Source organism: Ovis canadensis, chromosome 15 (assembly GCF_042477335.2).
Source record: "Ovis canadensis isolate MfBH-ARS-UI-01 breed Bighorn chromosome 15, ARS-UI_OviCan_v2, whole genome shotgun sequence".
NCBI classification, from domain to species: domain Eukaryota; kingdom Metazoa; phylum Chordata; class Mammalia; order Artiodactyla; family Bovidae; genus Ovis; species Ovis canadensis.
In genome coordinates this window covers 39344713-39362242 of record NC_091259.1, presented here as the reverse complement: position 1 = coordinate 39362242, position 17530 = coordinate 39344713, and the positions used below count along the sequence as shown (strand labels likewise).

Sequence of the window (17530 nt, the reverse complement as noted above, 5' to 3'; positions counted from 1 at the left end):
AGGCGGGGAGATTATACTATTCTGATACCACCCAAGACATCTTTTGGAAGATGGGGAGGGAGAATTTGGGATAGAGATAGGAGAACTCATACAGGCAAAAACTGGGGGCTGAAGTTGGCAAACCTTGTCCAGGTTTGGAAATGTTCCTTCCAGGATGCTGTAGGGAACATTTCCCCCTAAACAGCCTCCAATGGAAGATCCACAGATGAAAACCCCTCTCCAAACAGAATCAAAACAGTAATTTTTTTAAATGGTAAAAAAAAAATGCTGAAATTTTAAAAGACTATTTTTAAAATGGTAATAATCCCTTAATCAGCCACTGGCAGGGACTATGGTATTTGGTTCAGACATTTTACCAATTACAACCCACTGGGTCCCTGCGTGGTGCTTTCTAAATAATCAAACCCAGCTCTCAACAGTCACTCGCCCAGACAGGAAGAGAAAGAACAAAACCAAAACCAAATGAGAAGACGTCATTACTAAAGAAAGCCCAGCACAGCAGGTCACCAGGAGCCAGGCGCCGTCCTGGTTTGGAGCAGGTGGCAGCAAGTTAAGGTGTTTTGATTTGGAGGCTAAGGGATTCCAGGAAAGTGAGAAAAGACAGGAGTGGGAGACCCATGAGCATGGACTTGGGAGTCAGACAAGCCTGAGTGTGAATTCCAGTTCTGCACCCAGAGTCCTTGCTATTTGTGGACTTGGGCCACGTTCCTTAGCAATTCTGAGCTTCGGTTTCCTCACTTGTCAAGTGGGAGTTTTATCTACCTTGAAGGACTGCCCTCCACATCAGAAGTGACCTGTGCAAAGCGCCCATGTGTTGTCTGTGGTACCAAACAGGTCCTCAAGAGGTGTTATTTCCCTGCTCCGTGTCACTCTCCCGAGGATGGAGTTGGGAGAATAGTACAGCAGTTATACTGACATATCCCTGACATTCCTCCTACCCTGGAAGAGAAGCCCAACTAATTAACAGTCCCTAAACCATCTCTTCATCCTGTAATAAGCAGGGGAAGGACACCCGTCAAGAGGCGAAGACTGGGTCGGTGATTGGGATGGGACCTGGGGACCAGAGCTGCGGAGCTACATCTGTGCTCATGATACGCCCTGCAGGGTTCTCACTGCTACTCACGGAACGTGAGCCAGACAGGCGAGCAGCAAGATGGTCACCAGATTTGTTGAAGGGAAATGGGTAACAGAAGAGGATAACTTTGATGCACTTTATAAGTCCAATCAAGGATGTGTGCCCCTTGGGGTAGCTGAAGGTCAAAAAAACACCATCCTATTTAATGGTCACGTCTGCAGCAGGTTCCATTCAATATTAGCTCAAAAAAGATGAGGGTGGGATGCAGGGATGGGGTGGGGGTCAAGCCTATTCTTAGAGGCTGCAGTGTGTATTTGTCAAAGGTGAGCCTGTGGACTGGGGCTTCTCTGATGGCTCAGAGGGTAAAGAAGGTGGCACAGTGGTAAAGAATCTGCCTGCCAATGCAGGAGATGGAGGTTCAGTCCCCGGGTCAGGAAGATCCCATGCAGGAGGAAATGGAACCCTCTCTGTTATTCTTGCTTGGAAAATTCCATGGTGGGCTATACTCCATGGGGTCGCAAAGAATCAGACACGACTGAACACAGCCCATAGACCACCAGCATGATAATCATCTATCTGGGTGCTAGTTAAGAAGATGCAGGTTCCTTAGAGGCACCCAGTTTTACTAACTCCGTGTAAAACTGTAGGGCTTAGGAACATATATTTGAAGGCAAGCACCATGGGTCATTCTTGCATACACCTGGGTTTGAGAAGCCCTACCCTCCACCAATAATAAGTGCTGTGGAAGATGGGGCAGCAGCCTTCTCTGAGCAGAACCCCTTGCTGAGCTGGGCTGGGGTCGAGGGGTGGGTGCTGGTGGCTGGAGATGCTGTTGTCTCCTAATGACTCAGGTAGCTCTGCAGCCCAGCAGCTGGGAAAAGCAGCCTGAGTGGCGGCTGGTGGAGAAGCAGAGGTAAGGTGAAGAGGTACTCTGAGGCTAATGAGCTGTTCTTCAAGTGGAGGGTGGGATCCGGGCCAACAGCCAACTCTGCCACGGCAGGTGTCGCCTGGTAGAAGTGGGCTCTTTCTGGGCAGCATTAGAAAGCAGGGCTGAAGGCCAAGAGAAGCTTTTCAAAGCCTGAGCCTGGGCTTTCTGTGGACTGAGCCTGGGTTTGGCATCCTCGCTGTTCTCCTAACTTCCGTTTTTCTTATCCCCTCTTTTTCCTGGCCCTGTTTTACTTTTCCTGAAGCCCTTACCTCCACTGATGTATTATATAGTACTTTTTGCCTCCTGTCTGTCCCCTACTGGAATACACGCTCCATGGAGGCCCACGCTCCATGGAAGACACTAAGCCCATTTTTAACCTTTGTCTAGAAGACAGACTGGCACATTACAGGAACTCAATATATACATGTGTACATATATATGTATATATAGATGTATACCTCTGTGATGATTTAGTAGCTAGCTCGTGTCTGATTCTTGTGACTCCATGGACTATAGCCCACCAGGCTCCTCTGTCCATGGAATTCTCCAGGCAAGAATAGTGGAGTGGGTTGCCATTTCTTTCTCCAGGGATCTTCCCGATCCAGGAATCAAACCTGGGTCTCCTGCACTGCAGGCAGATTCCTTACCGACTGAGCTATGAGGGAAGCCCATATGTATATATTGCAAAAAATGAATAAAAGTTCCTTACTTCACATCCCCCAGTGGGACTCAGGAAGTCAGCCTGACAATTTTCCTACAGATGGGAGGCTTCATTTGTTCGGGAATTATGAGCCCAAGGGCACGATTCGAGTTTAATAACCTAAAATTGCACTTATTTTCCCCATGTCAGCCTCTTGCCAGACTCTAGGCTCTCTCAGTGTAGGCACTGTATCTTTTCCATTGCTTCCTCCCAGCCCAGTGCCTGACACACAGGGCAAGCTCACAATCTGTGACAGCTGTGACATGACGATTTTGTGGCCCCCCATCCCATAGTTTCTGACTGCTTACCTCACTCCTGCCCCACTTGGGAAGTTACGGAAAACAGTCGCTGATGTCATCGCTTCAAGATCACGGAGCTCCAGCCCTGAGCTAAGAGCAGTCGTTAGCATAGCTCCTCTCTCAGCCTGGGACTCCTGCCTTTTACTTTATTGTCTTCCCAGAAGGGTGATCTGCCCTTGTAGTCGATCATAATTGCTTCCCTCCTAGAAGGAACTCCATTGGCCCTGGTGAGACAGGCTGAATCAGAGTCTCTCAGACACGGGGACCAAGTGGAAGGATGCAGGTGTGATGGCCCTTCCAGCACAGCCCAGGGTGTCACCCAGATCACCTCTGGGGTCTGTTCCTGGGTCCTCCACTAGGTCTACCCAATCAGACTCTTGTGGGGTGGAGTCCAAAAAATCTGCATTTTCCACAAATTGCCACGGTGATTCTGATGCATAATTTGTCATAATGGTTAAGAACTTGGGTTTTAGAGTCAGAAATGCTTGAATTCAAAACCAGCTGCCATGACTACATTGTTCAAGATCAAGTCTCCTGGAGCCTCAGTTTCCTCGCTTGCAAAACGGGGATTAATGAGAAGTAAACTACTTTGTGGGATTAAAAGGGAAAATATGAATGACATACTTCATGTGGTAAATGGCTCATGGTTAGAGTTTGGTGAATGAAAACCCCTATGATAATGATGATGGTGGTGGTCGTGGAAATGATAGAGATGGCGGTGGTGGTGAAGATGATGATGGTGGTGGTGGTGGTGAAGATGATGGTGGTGGTGGTGGTGGTGGTGAAGATGATGGTGGTGGTGGTGGTGATGAAGATGATGATGGTGGTTGTGGTGAAGATGATGGTGGTGGTGATGAAGATGATGATGATGGTGGTGGTGGTGGTGAAGACGATGGTGGTGGTTGTGGTGAAGATGATGGTGGTGATGGTGGTGATGAAGATGATGATGGTGGTTGTGGTGAAGATGATGGTGGTGGTGATGAAGATGATGATGATGGTGGTGGTGGTGGTGAAGACGATGGTGGTGGTTGTGGTGAAGATGATGGTGGTGATGGTGGTGATGAAGATGATGATGGTGGTTGTGGTGAAGATGATGGTGGTGGTGATGAAGATGATGATGATGGTGAAGATGATGGTGGTGGTGATGAAGATGATGATGATGGTGGTGGTGGTGGTGAAGACGATGGTGGTGGTTGTGGTGAAGATGATGGTGGTGATGGTGGTGATGAAGATGATGATGGTGGTTGTGGTGAAGATGATGGTGGTGGTGATGAAGAGGATGATGATGGTGGTGGTGGTGGTGAAGACAATGGTGGTGGTTGTGGTGAAGATGATGGTGGTGATGGTGGTGATGAAGATGATGATGGTGGTTGTGGTGAAGATGATGGTGGTGGTGATGAAGATGATGATGATGGTGAAGATGATGGTGGTGGTGGTGAAGATGATGATGATGGTGGTGGTGGTGAAGATGATGATGGTGGCGGTGGTAATGAAGATGGTGGTGGTGGTGGTGAAGATGATGGTGGTGGTGATGATGATGGTGGTGGTGATGAAGATGATGATGATGGTGGTGGTGGTGAAGATGATGATGGTGGTGGTGGCGGTGGTGAAGATGATGGTGGTGGTGATGAAGATGATGATGGTGGTGGCGGTGGTGGTGATGATGGTGGTGGTGATGAAGATGATGATGATGGTGGTGAAGATGAAGAAGATGACGGTGGTGGTGGTTGTGGTGAAGATGATGGTGGTGGTGATGATGAAGATGATGATGATGGTGGTGGTGATGAAGATGATGATGGTGGTGGTGGTTGTGGTGAAGATGATGGTGGTGGTGGTGATGAAGATGATGGTGGCGGTGGTGGTGATGATGATGGTGCTGGTGGCGGTGGTGAAGATGATGATGGTGGTGGTGAAGATGAAGAAGATGATGGTGGTGGTGGTGATGAAGATGATGATGGTGGTGGTGAAGATGAAGAAGATGATGGTGGTGGTGGTGATGAAGATGATGATGGTGGTGGTGGTAGTGGTGGTGAAGATGATGATGATGGTGGTGGTGATGAAGAAGATGATGGTGGTTGTGGTGAAGATGATGGTGGTGGTGATGATGAAGATGATGGTGGTGGTGGTGATGAAGATGATGGTGGCGGTGGTGGTGATGATGATGGTGGTGGTGGTGGTGGTGGTGATGAAGAAGATGATGGTGGTGGTTGTGGTGAAGATGATGGTGGTGGTGGTGGTGGTGATGAAGATGATGATGGTGGTGGTGGTGGTGAAGATGATGATGGTGGTGGTGGTGGTGATGAAGATGATGATGGTGGTGGTGGTGGTGAAGATGATGATGGTGGTGGTGGTGGTGATGAAGAAGATGATGGTGGTGGTTGTGGTGAAGATGATGGTGGTGGTGGTGGTGGTGATGAAGATGATGATGGTGGTGGTTGTGGTGAAGATGATGATGATGGTGGTGGTGGTGGTGATGAAGATGATGATGGTGGTGGTGGTGGTGAAGATGATGATGGTGGTGGTGGTGGTGATGAAGATGATGATGGTGGTGGTGGTGGTGAAGATGATGATGATGGTGGTGGTGGTGGTGATGAAGATGATGATGGTGGTGGTGGTGGTGAAGATGATGATGGTGGTGGTGGTGGTGATGAAGATGATGATGACGGTGGTGGTGGTGATGAAGATGATAATGGTGGTGGTGGTGGTGAAAATGATGGAGATGGTGACGATGATGGTGCAGATCATGGTGATGGCGGCCATGAGGATGATGGTGCTGGGGGCGGTGGTGAAGATGACAGTAGTGGTATTGATGAAGAAGATGACGATGATTCTTCTTAATCTCCTGGAAAGGTGATTCTGCAACCTCTTCAGTGGTATGTTTCCTTCGCCACTCTGATAGTCAGGAGGCTCTTCAATATGTCTGCTTCCTGCTATAGTTAGTGCATCATTTTCTGCTTCTAATGTTTTCCTAAGGTTGGAGAAAGGCTACACTAAGAATAAAGAATTTACTATTGGAGTGATGGAGAGGTTGGGAGACCTTCAGAGAGGCACTTGGAGTGACTTCCAGAATCCCTGTTTCCTCTGATGTAGGAGAATCAGAGGAAAGGAGAGTGAGAAGGTTAATGCAGGAGGATGAGAGAGGCGGAGCGAGTTGAAAGGAGAGCCGGAGGATGAAGCACCCCTGAGTTGGACAGGGAGCAGCCAGGAGAGGAGGGGTGTGACTGGCATGGCAGGGGGCAGAGCTGGGTTGTTCAGACAAGAGCTGACAGGAGAGAACTGAACCCTGAGGGACTCCTCAAACCCCATGGGATGGGATCTGATCCATTTGCGACCAGCAAGCCACCTGGAAACTAACCCTGGTCCCAGGATTAGGGCCAGATTCAGGAAGCAGAATAATCCACATGGTAGAATGCCCCCCTCTCTTCCCTCTCCCGCTATGAAGCACAGTTGCCTCCCTCTTGGTGTTCTGCTGGGGCTGTGACCCCTTATCCACACTGGCTGATCCTGGTGCAGGACGAGGAGAAGCCTTGCACTGGACACCACCTGCTGCTCTGGGGAGGTCATCCTGAGTGCCAAGGAGAAATGGGCTGGGGGGCAGAGACAGGAGCAAGGAGGAGGGATCTGCCAGCAGGCTAGGCTTACCTGCCGGAAACCATTCCTTGTGAACTGCAAGATTTTCAAGGCATAGTTGGACCTCTGGCCTTTGCTGTTGAATTCAATGTGGCCGGTGAGACCTTCCAATTCTACCTGTCCAAGAGAGAGTGAGTTACAGCACCAAATAGGCCCAGCCTTCCATGTGGCGCGGAGCAAGCATTCTACCACACTAGTGAAGGATGCACAAGAGAGGGGAAGCCATCAAGACCCATTCTCCTGCCCACCTCTCGGCCACAGGATCTTGAGACTATGAAAATGATGTCTCTGGAACCAGTTCAGACTTGGCCGGGGCTGGAGGAGGAAAGGATGCCCCACACCCAGTGACCTCATAGCTGCCGCATAAACCAATTCGGTACTGAGATGCTAGTTTGAGCTCAGATCCCCCAGAGCTCCTCCTCCACGCCCTTGGCTGTGAATATCATCTATCCTCCTTGGGCAGCTGCTCGCCCATCTCTAAGCTGCAGGAAGTCAGGATGACCTGACTCTAGCTGCAAAGTCCCAGCCGCTCTGCACCAGGTTTTTCTGATGGGAGATGGCTTTTTCCTGGGCTAGAATCCATGTCCATCCCACCAGTGGTGGCTTAGCTGGGAGAACTCTGGGGGAACTTAGCATCAGGCCAGAAGTGCTGAGCCTGTGACTCCCTGAGGGGCCAACATCCATGGCAGCATTATCTATCCCCATGTGTGCAAAGCTTTGCAAGGACTAGGTCTGAGCCAACAGGGTCCCAGTTCCAAGCCTAGAATCCAGGAACTGCCTAACAGTCTAAGGCTCAAGAGCCACTGCCTTGCAAACTTGCCATGGGTTCTCAGTGGTTTTTAGGGATTAGGGAGCAACTGGGACTGATGGCCCCTGAATGGGATCATCACAGATCATTGTTTTACCCATGGCTGTGATATACTGGGAGGCCTGGAGGTGGGGGGCCTTGAACAGTGTCTCCCCCGACTCCGCACCTTGCAGGCTGGGCGTGGCCTGCAGGGTTCCCACCACCCCTCACCATGCGCAGGTAGTTCATGAGGCTGGTGCCGTGCTGCCAGATCTGGGCCGAGCCGCAAGACAGGGGCTTCACACCGATCTCCTGGCTGCGGTTTAGCTCCTGCACCGCGGTCACCACGGCATAGACAGCGTCAAACAGCAGGGCCGAGGACAGCTGAGGCAGAGAGACAAAGTGGTGGGTATAAAGGAGGAAAAGGAAGAGGAGGAAGAAAGGAGGAGGAAGAAAAAGCAAAACAAAGACGTGAGGGTGTGTCTCAGATGCCCTGGGTCCACCTCTCCCTGGAGACTTGCAGACACAGCTCGCCACGCCATTTCTCGCATCCTCCCACCAGGCCCCAAGCTCGCTCCTGCCACATGGTTGCCGCTTCCCACGTCGTCTGGGATGCGGTTGTCTTGGCTGATGCTCCCTCATTAGCAAACGATCCAGATGCCGAGAGATCGGCATGTGCTTATCTGCAGTATTCTCTGGCATTTGGCCTTCAAGATTCTTCAGGTGCTTCTAAGTAATTACAACTCCAACAAGGGATGCTGAGGGTGAGGAGGAGGAAGAGGATGGAAGGACCACCCTCAAAGTTCCTGTCTTCTCTCCATCTGTATCTTGTCTTCAGAGAGGTGACCCAGGTGATGTATCCCCAGTGTGCTCTGGGCTTCATGAGTCCTTTCTGCAGTCCAGCTTGGGCTGCCTTGAGCTCCTGAAACCTCCTAAGCCCTAAACATCTCCTTTACCCAGCTTAGTCTCCAAGGGTCCTCTGTCTATCACTAGACAGTTCTCTCCCAGGCTCCTGGCAATCAGCCCAGGTCTCTTACTGGGATCCTCCATCAGCTTCTCTGAAACCTTGCGTTCCATCCACACTCCTCCAGCTAATTCCTCCCACCCCATCCCCCATCACCAATTTCACCTCCGAAGGTGTGAGAGCCTGTTATCTAACTTCTCGCTCGTCAGCTTTTCCGTCCCACTGCAGGTCTCCATCCCGAAGCATCTTTTGGGTCTCCCAATTGCTTTCTCCGTCTCCTATTATTTACTAATTTAGCTCTGGAAAGCATTTGGCACTGCAGTTGGGGAAAGTCCTGGTACCTAACCAGCGCTCCATCCGTGTTTCTGCTCCTGGGTCTGCAAAGCCCATTATCCCTGCTCCTTCCATCTTCCATCCTGTTTCCCTTTCGGAGCCCTTGCTGTCTTTCTGTGGCTTCTGTTCCCCATCTGTGTGGGCATGCCTCTAGGTCCTGTCTCTGCTTCTCCTGTCCTTGTCTCTTCTAAATATTAAATCCCCCAAACGACTCAATTCTCATTTAAAATCCTCTCCTCTTTCTTGGCTCGAAATGTTCCTTGGCAAACACCCGTGATTCTCTAGTTTTTATATTTTCATTTGTTTCTTCATTGCTATCTTCTTTGAAGCTGTTTGTAAATTGTTTAGGGGAATGAAAGACTGTATAAATTAAGATGAATCAATCTGACTCAAGGAATAGCAGCTGAATTTCTCCCCCATCCATCAGAATAAAAATAAGAGTATCTTTTAACCACACCACTGTAACCCTTATATTCCCCAACACCCTCAGATCACTGGATTCCCAGAGTCCTCTTGGGTGTCCGTTTGTCTCTGAACTTCTGTCGCTTAAACTCTGATCCCCAGCACAATTCCAGGACAGGAACCATTAAAATTTCATGGAATAGTTCTTACAATTTGGGTTTTATTCAATGAAATAAACACTTAATTACAAACAGCTGTTTTAGCCCAAATTCTAATTACTTAATCTAGCCATCTGTAATTTTAATGATTTTCTACGATTTTTGTTCTTTGCTGCGTGATGAATGGGAGTGGCATATGTAATTAGCAGGGACGTGTCTGCGTTCAAGACTGTCTTCCGCTCAGGCAGGAAGCATGGTTGTGGTTGGCCGGCAGCCGCCAGGCAGGCATGGCCTGGTGGGGGCAGCACTGAGCCCTTTTTTTTTTTTTTTTTTTTTTTGGTGGTCACCCTTCTGTACAGCCACTCCCTCTCTGTGCCCTTGGAACTGGGCCCCCATTCCAACAAGCTCCACCTGGAACATCATGGGTCCAACAGGGAAGAAGAGGAAGAGAGGGAGGCACACTCCAGTTGGGAGAAAAAGAAGTAAGAGAGAAGAAAATGCAAAGAAAATGTGGAGTGTGGGAGAGAAAACACAGAAAGGGCCAGAAGGGAAGGAGGTTATAGTGGCAGAGGAAAGTGGAAAGGGCAGACTGAGCGGGGAGGAGATGAGAAGGAAAAAGAGAACAGAGCTGATGGGGAGGAGAGGTTCGCGGAGGAAAGAGGGAGGAGGGGAGTGGTCCCTCCCCGATGGAGCATCTCTTTAAGAAGCTGAGTGGGGAGACAAACCAGGCTGTGCGTTCCTGGAAATGATTCTTCCTCGTCTTCCAGCTCCTGGCAGATGAAGGAGCTAGGCTGTTTGTGCTGGGAATTTCCGCCCCCAAAGAGACAGGAAGAGGCACCGCTTTTCAAAAGGTAGGTGCTGAAGCGAGAAGCCTGGAGAAAGATGAGCTTCACATTCGTCAAGGGGAGGAGTTCCTATACCACCTTCCCTTCAGACACCGTGGCTGGAAGGTTCTGTAGGATAGAGTCCAGGCTGCGCTGTGGCCCCGTCCTCTGGAGGTCCTCCGCAAGGCCCCCCGGCACTTCTGCACCTCAGTTTTCTCATTTGTTCAACAAGGGCAGCATGACTGCTATTGTCTGTTATTAGGGTGCCATGAAGAGGAAGAAGTCCAGGTGGGATTATTTCAAGCATCAGCGGTTCAGCATTCTATCTGTTCTCACTCCTTGACTCTGAGTCTGTGAGTGCGGCTTTCTTTGGCCAACAAGATGAAGTGGGAGTCACAGGTGCCCATCCTGGGAGCCTAGGACTCAGAGGTCTTGTGCATTTCCACTTGCTTTGCTGCCCTCCTGCCACCACCATGAGAGAACATGCCAGGCCAGCCTGCTGGGCTAGAAGCATGAGAGCTATGTGGAGCCCCAGCCTCGATCAGCCGACTCCTAGGCACTGAATGAGCTCAGCCAGATCAACAGAGCTGCTCTGCTGAGCCAGCTTAGATGAGTTGATCCCTGGTTGACCCTCAGATGCACGAGCTCCATAAATGTTCATTGTTGTAAGCTGGTAAGGTCTGGGTGCTGGCTGTTACAAAGCTGGTGTTGCAAAAGCTACCTGATATACGTACTAATGCTTCCTGAAATATCTGCCAGATAAAATGTTAAATAAGTTCATTCAGTGCACGTAGTGGAAGAAGTGGGAAAGTGTTAGTCATTCAATCGTGTCCTACTCTTTGCGACCCTCACAGACTGTAGCCCGCCAGGCTTCTCTGTCTGTGGAATTCTCCAGGCAAGAATACTGTAGTGGGTAGTCATTCCCTTTTCCAGGGGATCTTCTCAACCCAGGGATTGAACCTGGGTCTCCTGTATTGCAGGCAGATTCTTTACCGTCTGAGTCACCAGGGAATGGTTCTCGAAGTATCCAGCAGATGGAATGTTAAATAAATTAATTCAATGCATATCTGTACTCTTTACATTATGCAGTAAAATTGAGGATGGAATCATATCGCATTTTATCTTCACAATAATCCTCTAAGATGGTCAAACCTAATTCCCCAACATGACAGAAAAAGCATCTGAGGCCCAGGAGGGTTACATAGCTACCTAAGATCACACAGCAAGGGAACAGCAGAGCCAGGATTTGAATCCAGATCCTGTGCCTCCAAAGCCAGTGCTCTTGTCAGCACATGTGAGCACAGCCCAAGCCGGTCCCACAGCCCTGTGAGTGGCGCCGCCTGGCCGGGGTATCGGGTAGGCATGAGCCAGGTGCCCGGGGCCACCCATCTGCCTGTCTGCGGTCAATGTGCACACAAATGGCCGGGTTGAAAACCTCAGAGGGACACTGGCAACGTGGCACCAGGACCTTTAATGTCACTAGGCCGGATGCCAAATGTGGACTGGTTTGGGTTGGAGAGGAGGTGGCAAGTTTTGCCTTCTCTTAGCTGAGTTGGTAAACAATCTGCTTGCAATGCAGGAGACCCCTGTTCGATTCCTGGGTCGGGAAGATCCACTGGAGAAGGAATAGGCTACCCACTCTAGTGTTCTTGGGCTTCCCTTGTGGCCCAGCTGGTAAAGAATCTGCCTGCAATGCGGGAGACCTGGGCTTGATCCCTGGGTTGGGAAGATCCCCTGGAGAAGGGAATGGCAACCCACTCCAGTATTCTTGCCTGGGAAACCCCATGGACACAGGAGCCTGGTGGGCTACAGTCTATGGGGTCACAAAGAGTCAGACACGACTAACTGACTTTCACTTTACTTCACTTCCTGATACTGTGCTATGAGCCTCTCAAGAGGCTGTGCTCCAGCCTCTGTGAGGTGTAATGAGCACCTCATTACAACACTGGAGTGGTGAGTGCAAGACCCACAGACAAGACGGGGGCAACAGGGCTGCACTCCTCCCGGGATGGGTGAGCCTCCCCATGACCCTGTGCCTGGGGACTCGTCACTGCCCCTTAAGCAACTGGGGGTGAGGACTCCCTCCCTCCAGGTGTTTCGCCCCAGGAAATCCTTCCTTTGGCATCTTTCCTCTTTCAGGTCTAAAACACCCTGCTAGAATGCGCTGAGAACCTTCTAGCTCAAGTTCTCATGCCTCCTTCTCTCAGTTGGTTCCCTCATCAAAGCTCCTTGAGCTTTGCAAGAGTTCTGACCTTCGAAAAGTTATATGAGCATCACATGAACAGCCTCATAGGGCTTTGGGAGGCTTAAATCTAACCCAGCTAGGACAGATCTAGAAAGCCAAGCCCACTTCCAGAGAACGTGCCTTGTAATAAATGAACACAAGCAGACATCCTTGACAGGCCCCACAGAGTAAGGACATTGGACCTGGTAGAGAACAGCCAGGGAAATCTCTTCCTCCATCACACACACACAGGGAACGAAGTGCGGGGAGGAAAAACGCAGGTAAAGGCACAAAGGAAGCCTGTCTGGATGAGCTGCCCTGGGGGCAATGATCCACGGCACGGGACCAGGAGTATCAGAATCTTATTTCACTTGCGAAAGGCTTGGTGTTTGCCCCTGAACAAGATCCCCACATCTCCTTCCCTCATCTCCATGTCTGGGCTTCAGTCTATCTGAGAGATGAAGGAACAGATCAGCTAAAGCCCTTCCAACGTAAGATTCTTGGATCCAAAACTCAGTGGGTCTTAGCAACAGCATCATCAGGAGTCTGGCCACAGACATCACTAAATGACAGTCTGGAGCCTCCACATGCTCCCTCCCTGCTGACTTCTCCCCCAAAGTGTCCCTTGTAAGCACTTTCCAGCATTTGTATGATCCAGTTTTGAGCTGGGCCTGGAGAATGCTGGAGTCCAGAATGGGCTGTATTTGGGGGGAGGGGCTGGCTCACAGATGGGGTGCTGGCAGCAAAGGGGCACCAGGGAGGGGCCTGGTGGGCACTTACTGCGGGCCCCGTGAAGGGCACGTGGTCACAGTTCTCCTGCCAGGACTGGTTGAGGCTCTGTGCAAACTCTTGGAAGAAAGCGTGGGACTGGTTGAAGATGGAAAAGCCCAGAATGTTGACTCGATCATCCACGAGACTGTCCATCCGCTGGAGCGAGAACTCCTGAAAGACGCAGCAGGCAGGGCAGAGCAGGGTCAGGGAGGGCAGGGTGGGTGGGCTCTGCGGGCTCACAGCTGGGGAGTGCAGCCTAGCCAGATGGACACAAGGCCAGGTGCTCCGCTGGGCGTCAGGGTCCGGGGATGGCAGAGAGTTCTTTCTCAAATAGCTCACAGGGTAGGGGTGCAGGGGGGGGAGAAAAGAGAAATGAGCAGAATGATCTCTACGAAGGGCATGTGTACAATGCTCTGGCTGGAGAAAGAAAGAAAACCACGAATGAGCTGGTGGAGGCAGGATGCTGTGTGTAGAAAGTATGACCCGTGAGCTGTCTTGAAGGGTGCTCAGGCATTTTCTGGGTGGAAAATGTGAGTGGACCAAGGCTATTCCAGACAGAAGTCACCAGGGACACAAAGACCTGGAGGTGAGAGAGTGTGTGGGCGCCTGCGGGATACTTTCACAGGAGCATCGCTCTTCAGAGCGCGTCCACGGAATGCCTGCCGTCAGACTCACCTGGGTATCTTTTTTAAAAAAGTGATGATGCCTGCATCCCACCTAACACCAACTGAATCCATTATCTCAGAAGCTGAGGCCCAGGACTCGGTATTTTTAGTAGGGTCCAAGGTCATATGCACATTAAAGTTTGAGAGTCACTGGGTCAGAACCAGGATACGTGAGGGTGAGGTGACCGTGAGAGATGGAGCGGGAGATGTCAGCAGGGGCCAGAGCACAGGGCTTGGTTCCTGGGTCAGGGAACTTGCACTTTATTCTAATAGTGATGGGACCTGAGGCTCAGCCAGCCGAGGAGTAAGAAGATCACATTGTATTTCTAAGAATCTCCACCTGAACATCTGCAGGTAGGGCTGTGCCTTCATTTTATTATTATTTTTTATTCATTTCACAAATATTGAAGTGCTGATTATGCGCCAGACATGGGCACAGAGGATGTTCTAGACACGGAATATATATGAACAAGAAACACATTTCCTGACGTCCAGGAACTTGCAGGTTAGGGGACGAGACAGACTGTAAGCAAACAAATAAACACATATGCTGTCAGATAGGGCTCCCGGTGGCTCAGCAGTAAAGAATTTGCCTACAATGCAGAAGCCACAGGGAGACACAGTTTCGATCCCTGGGTCAGAAAGATCCCCTGGAGAAGGGTATGGCAACCCACTTCAGTATTCTCGCCTGGAGAATTCCAAGAACAGAGGAGCCTGGTGGGCTACAGTCCATGAGGTCATAGAGTCGGACACAACTGAAGTGACTTAGCACCCAGGCACCGTCAGATATCTATGGGGGGCTAGGGTGGGCGTTGCTCCCCGAGATGAGGAAGTTAAGGAAACCCCATGTGGGGCAGTGGCATTTAGACACTCAAGGGGATTCTCCCAGGATGTGTGGGCCTCACCCAATCACGTGGCTGGAGCCATGGTTTCACTCAGCTAAAAGCTGCAGGCATGAGTCTCAAGGAGGTCAGCTAGTGTCACAGGGAGAAGCACCCCTATCTCAGGCAGGGCTGAGGTCAGAGCCCTGAACCCCCAAAGTCCCCCTGGTCCTATACAGGGACACCAGGCAAGAGAGTGTGGGCTATTCAGCTCACCAATCCCCGCTCCTGAAATAATGCCTTCACATGCAGGTCAGGTCATCCTTGTGCATTGAATTCACATTCATCACACATTTATTCCACATGCCTCGCACACAGCTCTGCACCCTCTGGGCCCACGGTTGTTAGACCCCAGGACTAACCCATCAGCCACTCCGTTTGACATGACAGATGGCAGGTGCCGTGGGCTTGCTTTGTAGCTGAGCAGAAACACGGCTCTTCTTCAGGCGGCCTCATTGTCTTAAGACTTAGTTCCTCCAGGCCCCTGTCACGTCCCTGGTAAACTCACTCACTCACATCCACGGCCACGGCCAAGCCCTCGGGCCATGGGCCTGCGCTCTGCCTGGAGTCCAGCCTCATTAGCTGCAGCTTGCAGACTGAAGTTACAAAGATGCCTTTGGAGCCACCAAAGGCTGACAACATGGAGTGGGATGAGGATTAAGTGTCTTTTGGATCCTGCCACATCCCCGTCAGGGGAACCCAGATGTGTCAGAGAATGTATTGATTCATAAGCTGATATGTCTCCCGTCTCTAACAGGGCAGCTGCCCATGCGCTCTGGGCTATCAACAGACACAAGGGTGCAGATGGCTAACGAGGAGAGAGCATCTGGCAAGGACAGGGTGGCGGGGTACAGGGCCAGGCTGCTGTCAGGGACCAAGGGGCCTCCCCGGCTGTAGTTGGTGTGGGGGGAGCTGGAGATGTCCCCTCTCCCTCGGCTTCTGTGTCAATGTGGGCAGCTCATCACCACCACCACCCGCTGCCCTATCCTCACATGCACAGCAGGGTGGAAGAAGTCCCATTTCAAGGAAGCCCTGATAGCTCAGTCGGTAAAGAATCCACCTGCAATGCAGGAGACCTTGGTTCGATTCCTGGGTCGGGAAGATCCCCTGGAGAAGGGATAGGCTACCCACTCCAGTATTCTTGGGCTTCCCTTGTGGCTCAGCTGGTATAGAATCCGCCTGCAATGTGGGAGACCAGGGTTGGATCCCTGGGTTGGGAAGATCCCCCGGAGAAGGGAAAGGCTACCCACTCCAGTATTCTGGCCTGGAGAATTCCATGGACTGTATAGTCAATGGGGTTGCAAAGAGTCGGACATAATTGAGCAACTTTCACTTTCACTTTGACACCTTGATGTCTAGACTCACAGCGGCAGTAGGGGGGACACATGGTAAGCGCTTTGGGTTCAAATCCAGGTGGTGCACTATACTGCCATGTGTGATCTGGGCTTCAGATCCTCATTTAAAGCGGCAACTACAATGACAGCAACCTCAGAGGTTGTTCAAGGAATAAGTAATAGGCACGCACCAGGCGTATCATCTCTGGCACATAAGATATGTTCAACATGGGACAGCTACGAACATGCTACCACAAGATTGTGGGCAGCTTCTAGCTTCCTACTTCTTTAGTTCCACTCGTCTTGGAAACCTGAGTTCAGAGGGTATTTCCTTGAAACGCATGACCCGAGCTGAGTAAGAATGGATGAATTAATTACAGACACTTAGAGACAGCCCATCCCAAAGCCAGACAACCTGTCTTGCTGCCTTTTAATAACTACCTTCTCATCCTCCAATTATATCCTATTTTCAAAGGCCCCCTTAAGATAAAAAGATCCAGGAGCTTCCTTGATAATCCATCCTATTTATAACGACTCATGGGAGAGCTTGTGAAAGGACAAGAAAGGGGTGGAGTGTTCTTTTATAGTAATTTCCCAGGACCCTTCAGGCTTCTATTCTCTAAGCATCTTCACTGTTAGGAAATGCTTCTTTCTGTCTAAACTTACACTCTCCTGCTGCTGCTGAAGCTTGGTATCTAAGTGAAAATGGGAAACAGCTGCCCACTGCCAGTTTGTACACAAAGAAAATCTTTTAAGTTCTAGTATTTCCCAAAGTGTGCTTCTTAGGACACTAGCTTTTCTGGGAAGTGTTAACAGAATTTTCAAGAAAACAAGTTTCCATGTTCAAATAAGGGGAGCAAACCTGGCATGTTCTAACCACATGTTCAAGATTGACAACGCACACTAGCACATTAAAGGGTTAAAGAAGTCCCACCGTAAAGCAGCTTAGTTTTGTTTAACCTGGGACTTTCTAAACGCTAACCATGAAACACATTCCCCACCAAAGCTATGGATGTCTTGCAGGAGTGTTCTATAGACTGTGCAGTGGGAAACGCTGTTTTAAACATGCGACATAGTCATGCACAGACGTGAGAGTTGGACCATCAAGCAGGCTGAGTGCTGAAGAACTGATGCTTTCAAACTGTGGTGCTGGAAAAGACTTTTGAGAGTCCCTTGGACAGCAAGGAGATCAAATCAGTCAATCCTAAAGGGAATTAACCCTGACTATTCATTGGAGAAGGAAATGGCAACCCACTCCAGTATTCTTGCCTGGAGAATTCCATGGACGGAGGAACTTGGGGGTCTACAGTCCACGGGTCGCAAGGAGTCAGACACGACTGAGCGACTTCACTTTCACTTTCTTTCATTCATTGGAAGGACTGATGCTGAAGCTCCAGTTTTTTGGCCACCTGGTGCAAAGAGCTGACACACTGGAAAAGATCCTGATGCTGGGAAAGATTAAGGGGAGGAGGAGAAGGGGGTGACAGAGGATGAGATGGTAGGATGGCATCACTGATTCAATGGACATGAGTTTGAGCATTTGATAGTGAAGGAC

At 50.3% G+C, this 17530-nt stretch overlaps 1 protein-coding gene across 2 annotated transcripts in view; it reads right to left on the bottom strand.

The window, feature by feature from the left end:
- GRIK4 (glutamate ionotropic receptor kainate type subunit 4) overlaps window positions 1-17530 on the bottom strand; it is a 401597-nt gene that overhangs the window by 112259 nt on the left and 271808 nt on the right. The window contains exons 8-11 of one of the 2 annotated variants that reach the window (XM_069555412.1): window positions 13105-13266; window positions 7651-7803; window positions 6645-6749; window positions 3522-5970 (exon numbers count right to left, since the gene is read on the bottom strand). In XM_069555412.1, the coding sequence (XP_069411513.1) occupies window positions 3600-5970; window positions 6645-6658 (2385 nt within the window). In that variant the 5' untranslated portion in view covers window positions 6659-6749; window positions 7651-7803; window positions 13105-13266 and the 3' untranslated portion in view covers window positions 3522-3599. Of the gene's footprint in view, window positions 1-3521; window positions 5971-6644; window positions 6750-7650; window positions 7804-13104; window positions 13267-17530 lie in introns of those variants that run through there. The other variant, XM_069555411.1, reaches the window with a different exon arrangement.